Source organism: Arabidopsis lyrata, assembly GCF_000004255.2.
Source record: "Arabidopsis lyrata subsp. lyrata unplaced genomic scaffold ARALYscaffold_6, whole genome shotgun sequence".
NCBI lineage: Eukaryota > Viridiplantae > Streptophyta > Magnoliopsida > Brassicales > Brassicaceae > Arabidopsis > Arabidopsis lyrata.
The window spans coordinates 4,089,149-4,096,053 of record NW_003302550.1 but is presented as its reverse complement, the minus strand read 5'-3'; the positions used below and the strand labels follow the sequence as shown (position 1 = coordinate 4,096,053).

Below are 6,905 nucleotides of genomic sequence, written 5' to 3'. Positions count from 1 at the left end.
AAAACGGAGAAGACCACTGATTTATTATTACACCAACCGCCTGTTCACGGTTAAACCGGTTCAAACCGAACAATTCATAGATTTAAACCGAAACGCTAAACATAAGAAAGTTGGGAAACCTACGGAGAAAAGGAAAGCGATCGAGAAAGACGAAATTTGATCATCGGAGTTCGACAGTTGGAGCAGTCCCGGGAACGAAGATGGCGTTGGCAGCTTTCGGGCAGCTAAACCTCGAGGAACCTCCTCCGATCTGGGGATCTCGCAGCGTTGATTGTTTTGAGAAGCTCGAACAAATCGGTGAAGGCACTTACGGGTCTACTTCTCAATTTCTTCCCCTTGAATTCAATTTCAGTTTTTGGGTATTCAAAAGGGTTTATTTTTACTCGGGCATTGATAAATTGTTGGCCTTTGAAGCGATTTTTGATTGTGGGGTTAGGCTTTTACAATGCTCATGTTGTGCTTTTAGGATATTTGATTGTTGTTGTTTGCTGTTGCAGTCAAGTTTACATGGCTAAAGAAATCAAAACTGGTGAAATTGTGGCTCTCAAAAAGATTCGTATGGACAATGAAAGAGAAGGGGTATGTATGTATGTGCATTTTTTTCTCTTTATATCATCGACTATAAGTTTTTATGATGCTCACTATGTTTAGAACAGATGCAAGTTTCTGTATCCAATAGGAATTTGTAACCCGTTGTCATAATTGGTATGATGCAGTTTCCTATAACAGCTATCAGGGAGATAAAGATTCTGAAGAAGCTCCATCATGAAAATGTCATTCAGCTGAAAGAGATTGTGACTTCACCAGGTTTGTATAAGGAATTACACTGAATTAAGTTTAGCAATTTCTATTTAAAGAGGTCTAAACTTTTTGTGGTTCATGGAATGGTTCTGTTTCTGTCTCTTAAAAGGTCGAGACAGGGATGATCAAGGAAAGCCAGGTTAGTGAAAAAAGTGATTTCAACTCTTGTCTTAGTTTCTGCTAAATTGAGGATTTATTCTTACCTAAAGGTTGTGGCTTTTTACCTACGTGGAATTGTAGATAATAACAAATACAAGGGTGGCATCTACATGGTTTTTGAGTACATGGATCATGATTTGACTGGACTCGCTGATCGTCCTGGACTGAGATTTACTGTTCCTCAAATTAAGGTATTGCACGGCTATAGATAGCTTGTTAATGCTATTAGCATTTTGCATACTTTTTGTTCAACGTTATTCTAACACTCAAATCCATTTAAAAGTGTTACATGAAGCAATTGCTCACCGGGCTTCACTATTGTCATGTGAATCAAGTTCTTCACCGTGATATCAAAGGTGATTCTCCCAAATGCACTGTTGATGTTTGCCTACCACTTTTACTTGCCTATTAACTTAGATCTTGGTCCAGGCTCAAATCTCCTTATTGACAATGAGGGAAATTTAAAGCTGGCAGATTTTGGGCTTGCACGGTCGTTTTCTCATGATCATTCTGGGAATCTTACAAATCGTGTCATCACATTGTGGTATAGGTAAGCCTACAAATCGTGATTGACAGTTTACATAATTGATACAGAGATAGTCTTGATATCTTGGCATTATGGTTTTTGCTAATGTATTGGTTATTGCTACTTTGCTGACTTACACGTCTGACGTATTGCGGCAGGCCCCCTGAATTACTACTCGGGGCAACAAAATATGGCCCAGCAATTGACATGTGGTCAGTTGGTTGCATATTTGCCGAACTTTTACATGCAAAACCAATTTTGCCTGGGAAAAATGAGGTCAGAGTTTCATCTTTGCCGAGAGCTAAGTTCTTTTGAACATTTCAGATGTTAGGACAGTGTGCTTTCATGCCACTAATAGTATAAGAATCTACCTGGTCTCCTGGTTGCATTGTGATATCACTGGAGTAGGAATTAGGAAACCTAAGGGATTCACTAGAATTAGATATATCGTCACTTTTATTTTGTGACTGTGGGAGGCTGTTAGATTCTTTGCCTTATATCATGCATACAAAAAAATTGTAGGAGGCTTTATCTGGGGTTTCAATAGCTTTATCATAATGCCTGAATGGTATAGACGTAGTTATGTATACATGTTATTGATAATCTCAAAAAAATATGTGCCTTCTCCTACATTGTTTCAGCAAGAACAATTGAACAAGATATTTGAGCTTTGTGGATCACCTGATGAAAACATTTGGCCTGGGGTTTCCAAGATGCCTTGGTACAACAATTTCAAGCCTGCACGGCCCTTGAAGAGGCGTGTAAGAGAGTTCTTCAGACAGTAAGTAAAGTAAACCAATATATATAGCTCCGCTTTACTTTGATCAGAAGATTTCATTTGGCTTTACTTTCTCTTCTGTACAGCTTTGATCGGCATGCTCTTGAATTACTGGAGAAAATGTTGGTGCTTGATCCATCACAGGTGTCAGAGACCTTTAATCTTATTCCCGGCGAACTATCTTCTAAAAACCTGTCTTTTACTGTTTCTTGGATGAAGCATACCTCTTCAAGTCAGGACATTGTTAGCACCATTTAGACATTTAAGTTCTTTTTTTTTTTTTTCCCCCTGTCTAGAGAATATCGGCAAAGGATGCTCTTGATGCCGAGTACTTTTGGACTGATCCGCTGCCATGTGACCCAAAGAGGTATTTGTATATTTTGATATCTCTGACAAATTCATGAAGCTCATCTGGTGCATCATCATCATCATCATCATCATCAAACTTATTAGACTGTTTCATTTTAACAGTCTGCCCACATATGAATCATCACATGAGTTCCAGACAAAGAAAAAGCGGCAACAGCAGCGCCAAAACGAGGAAGCAGCAAAAAGACAGAAAGTGCAGCATCCACCACAGCAGCACTCTCGCTTACCCCCACTACAACATGGTGGACAGTCTCATGCTGCTCCACATTGGCCTGCCGGTCCCAACCATCCCACTAACAACGCACCACCACAAGTACCTGCTGGACCCAGCCACCACTTCTATGGGAAGCCGCGTGGTCCACCTGGTCCAAACCGCTACCCTCCTAGCGGAAACCAGAGCGGGGGTTATAATCAAAGTCGAGGAGGTTACAGCAGTGGATCCTATCCTCCACAAGGACGGGGAGCTCCTTATGTGGCTGGTCCTAGAGGGCCTAGTGGTGGCGGGTACGGTGTTGGACCACCTAACTATACACAGGGTGGTCAATATGGTGGCTCTGGTAGCTCTGGAAGAGGGCAGAACCCGAGAAACCAGCAATACGGATGGCAACAGTAAAGAGCTCTAATGATTTGTTGATCTGATATCTTACTCTTACATTTAATGTGATACTCGTAACAATAGATTAATATGAGAAATTGTATCTCTTTCTTTTTCCATGTCTTATTTCATTATCCAAACATTATCTTGTATTGTCAAGATGGAGATTGACAGTGTGTGATGTAAAAGAAATGAGCAATGAGAACAGAGCAAAACATCGCCATTCTTCTTCATAAGCTTTCACACGTCATTATTACACAACTCTATATTGAAAACAAAACCTCTCCAAAGAAAACTAGAGTCTCAAAGTGTAATCTCCTTTCCTCATACCAGGATTTATTTGTTCCATCAAATTATGAATCTTTTGTTTTAAAATCTTCCTATTCTGTTGCTGTCAAACGTATATATATAAAATTGATTAACACGAACAACCACCTCGCTGTTGCTCCCCTTGAGACGAATTGGTCGAAGTCTTAAGGTTCACATCAACCATATCTTCTTGTTTCGTTGAAGAAAGTGTTTCCATTCCTGGTAATGCTGCTGCAATCTTTCGGAATAGTGGCTGCAAGTGTCCAAAACACCAGAACAAGAAAGCCAAGCGTTATTCCAAGAAATCTCAAGATCTTAAACAAGTCATGAGGATATAGTTGCATCTCTCACCTTGATGTTAAATCCTGCTTTTGCACTGGTCTCTATGAATATGACTCCATAATCACGAGCTTTGTTATCACCTTCCTCAATCGACACTTGCCTGTCAAATGGAAATCTCAAGTTGATAGCTAAATGAAAAAAAAGCTTCCATGTCTCATTCTTCAAATGTTTCTTACCTTTTGTCAACGAGATCTGTTTTGTTACCAACCAGAACAATAATGACATCGCTACCTCTCTCTGTACGAACATCCTCAATCCACTTGGAGGTGTTCAAGAATGACTGCCTATCTATACATTAAAGCAACAAAACAAAAAGATGAGACTTTACACAGCATCCTTGCAAAATCTGTGAGACATTGTAGTAGGACATTTTGTCCATCTATGATTCCTCAAAGAAGGATAATACATATAAAGAAGGTACTATTGATCCTGTGTAGATTGTACACAAAAGAGGAAACTTTAATAGTAAAGCTGAAAAATTTATCAGAAAAGACTTACTTGCAACATCATAGACAATAACAGCAACAGAAGAATCTCGGATATAACTTGGTATTAGACTTCGAAATCTCTCCTGTCCTGCAGTATCCCTGCATTATAATATAAACTTGAAGCTTAATGACCGCAAAGTAACATGGTTTGATGCACAATGCTGAGAATTTCCATGGACGAATAAGTACATTATTAGCTACTTTGAAGATCATTCAACCATTATACCAAACAACAAAGATCATCCTCATCTAAATACATATTGAATTAAGGTCAAATCTTTAGGTCAAAGAGGTGATGAATTACCATAGTTGCAGACGAACAGTCCTATCCTCAAGGTACATTGTTTTTGACAAAAAATCAATTCCAATTGTTGCCTGCAATATTCTCCCACAACAAAATTTATATCAGAAATTGATCCAATTAACACAATGCCTGGCAAAAGCAATTCCTTAAAATTTCAAGGAATGTAACCAAATCCTTGAATCTGATCCACACATTACAGCAAAAGGATTGTGGATCTCACAGAGAATTTATCAAATAAAGCTGTAGATCACAGATCCAGGGGATGTGATAATCAAACCTGATAAGTGGTATCGAATTTGTCGTACATGAAACGAGTGATGATGCTGGTCTTGCCAACGGATTGATCTCCAAGGAACACGAGCTTGTACTTGGCTAAAGGTGACACACTCGCCATTTTTTTCCGATTTGAAATGATGTTCTTTCTTCACCGTATAATTTGAGGTAGCAGATCTGACGACTTTTGCGGTTTCTCAGGTCAGGTTTGAGTTTGACGCGTTTTTATGGCTTCACCATTGTAACCGCCAACCATGAAAATAAACAACAACCAAACAAAAAAAAAAAAAAAAAACTGTTAAAAATTAGTTTACATTTGATTAATTACTTAAGAGAAATTAATTGCCCAATTTAGCAAATTGAAGTTTAAGGCACCTTTACTTTTAAAAGAAGAAAATTAAGACTCCAACAATTCACATTCACCAACTACTATCATCACATATATGATGGAGACTCGAGAGTAAATGGTAACATGAAAAAAATATTCAGCCAGATTCAGCAATTTCGCAGTTACCATTTGCATAAAACTAAATTCAGCCAGATTCAACAGTTTTTCCAATATCAACACATACATAGTATCTTCATTTCAGATAAAAATTTAGATTATAGCGATTCACAACTCGAATTAAAATATTTTTGGCTATTAAAAATTACACATCAAATTTATATTTTAAAATAAGTTAGATCATCAGTGGCGGACCCAGAAATGATTTTTACCTGGATCAAAAAGAAAAAAATTAAGCAAATAAGTCATATTGGGGAATCGAACACAAGATTTGGGGGTGTCATTGAGCAAGGAATTGCCGACTTTGCTGCTGATTCTTTTAGAATTTTAGTGCAAAACGACATATATATTTATTTTACCAGGGTCAAGTGACACCCCTCTCATGTGAATGGGTCCGCCACTGTAGATCATACAAATACGATATATGAATAATTCATACACATAAAATCATTACCAGAATAGACAAGAGACATATTTATGTTCAGATATCTATAGATAATTTTAATAAATTTTAGATACTTAAATATAATTTTCCAAATTTTTACAAAAATAACTCATACTTATGCTAAAATAATATTTAAAATATCAAACCAAAAAAAATTGTTAATCATCCTAATCATATTAAGGATTTAAACTAGAAAAATTGTCTCAAATAGCCCTAAATCAAGTTTTTGGGACAAAAAAATCACTCAAAAGTTTAATGGACAAAAATAGCACTTTATTTTTTTATTTTTTAAATAAATACAAAAAAATCACAAATTCATCTTTATATTTTCGCGCCAAAAACAAATCCTGTCAAAATTTTCCCGCCAAAAAAAATTTCCGACAAAATTTCCCGCTCCCGGAAAAAAAAGATGTCGTCAAAATATTCCCGCCAAAAAAAATTTCGTCCGACTTTTCCCGCAAAAAAAAAAATCCAAGAAATTCAGGAAGGATCCACGAAATTTAGGAAGGGTTTCACGTAATTTATGAAGGGTTTCACGAATGAATTACGTGGAATCCTTCCTGAATTTCGTTGAATCTTTCCTGAATTTTGTGCAATCATTTAAGGAATTATTTCCTGAAATTCAAAGAATCTTTCCTAAATTTCGTGGATTTTTTTGGCAGGAAAATTTTGACGGAATTTTTTTTTCGCGGGGAAACGGTGAAAAAAAAATTTTGGCGGGAAAATATTTTTACTTTGCGGAAATTTTTGGCCAGAAAAATAAATTTTGGCGGGAAATTTTCAAATTTATTTATTTATTTATTTTAATTAAACTAATTATTCATATTTAATAATTAATTAAAGTTTATAGTGCTATTTGTGGAACTTTTCAAATGTAGTGCTATTTTTGGAAGAAAAACTTATTTTAGTGCTATTTTTGTCAATCTCCCTTTAAACTACTAGAGAACAATGAAAAATCAATAAGATAATCTATACTATATTATCATGTTTATTTTTAAATTAATTTTTCAA

General features: G+C 36.4%; 2 protein-coding genes across 2 annotated transcripts; one reads left to right on the top strand and one right to left on the bottom strand.

The window, feature by feature from the left end:
• The first annotated feature begins 104 nt into the window (after positions 1–104).
• LOC9307483 (cyclin-dependent kinase C-1) lies at positions 105–3,443 on the top strand. The gene is made up of 12 exons (XM_021023450.1): positions 105–313; positions 498–579; positions 717–807; positions 911–940; positions 1,042–1,151; positions 1,244–1,316; positions 1,390–1,510; positions 1,645–1,762; positions 2,128–2,267; positions 2,351–2,408; positions 2,561–2,631; positions 2,736–3,443. The coding sequence occupies exons 1-12, from the start codon at positions 201–203 to the stop codon at positions 3,244–3,246; spliced, it is 1,518 nt and encodes a 505-aa protein (XP_020879109.1). The 5' UTR covers positions 105–200; the 3' UTR covers positions 3,247–3,443.
• Positions 3,434–5,336, bottom strand: LOC9309516 (ras-related protein RABH1e). Its single transcript, XM_002871366.2, has 6 exons — positions 4,949–5,336; positions 4,672–4,742; positions 4,378–4,466; positions 4,056–4,167; positions 3,889–3,979; positions 3,434–3,790 (listed from the first exon to the last, which is right to left on the bottom strand). The coding sequence occupies exons 1-6, from the start codon at positions 5,063–5,065 to the stop codon at positions 3,647–3,649; spliced, it is 624 nt and encodes a 207-aa protein (XP_002871412.1). The 5' UTR covers positions 5,066–5,336; the 3' UTR covers positions 3,434–3,646.
• Positions 5,337–6,905: the final 1,569 nt, after the last annotated feature.

What these genes read in the sequence shown, in the direction of transcription:
- LOC9307483 (XM_021023450.1), top strand. Translation starts at nt 201, where the DNA reads ATGGCGTTGGCAGCTTTCGGGCAGCTAAACCTCGAGGAACCTCCTCCG. An exon ending in TGGACAATGAAAGAGAAGGG is followed by an intron (nt 580 to 716) that starts GTATGTATGTAT and finishes GGTATGATGCAG; the next exon opens with TTTCCTATAACAGCTATCAG. An exon ending in GGATGATCAAGGAAAGCCAG is followed by an intron (nt 941 to 1,041) that starts GTTAGTGAAAAA and finishes GTGGAATTGTAG; the next exon opens with ATAATAACAAATACAAGGGT.
- LOC9309516 (XM_002871366.2), bottom strand. Translation starts at nt 5,065, where the DNA reads ATGGCGAGTGTGTCACCTTTAGCCAAGTACAAGCTCGTGTTCCTTGGA. An exon ending in AATTCGATACCACTTATCAG is followed by an intron (nt 4,743 to 4,948) that starts GTTTGATTATCA and finishes AGAATATTGCAG; the next exon opens with GCAACAATTGGAATTGATTT. An exon ending in TATTGTCTATGATGTTGCAA is followed by an intron (nt 4,168 to 4,377) that starts GTAAGTCTTTTC and finishes TTTAATGTATAG; the next exon opens with ATAGGCAGTCATTCTTGAAC.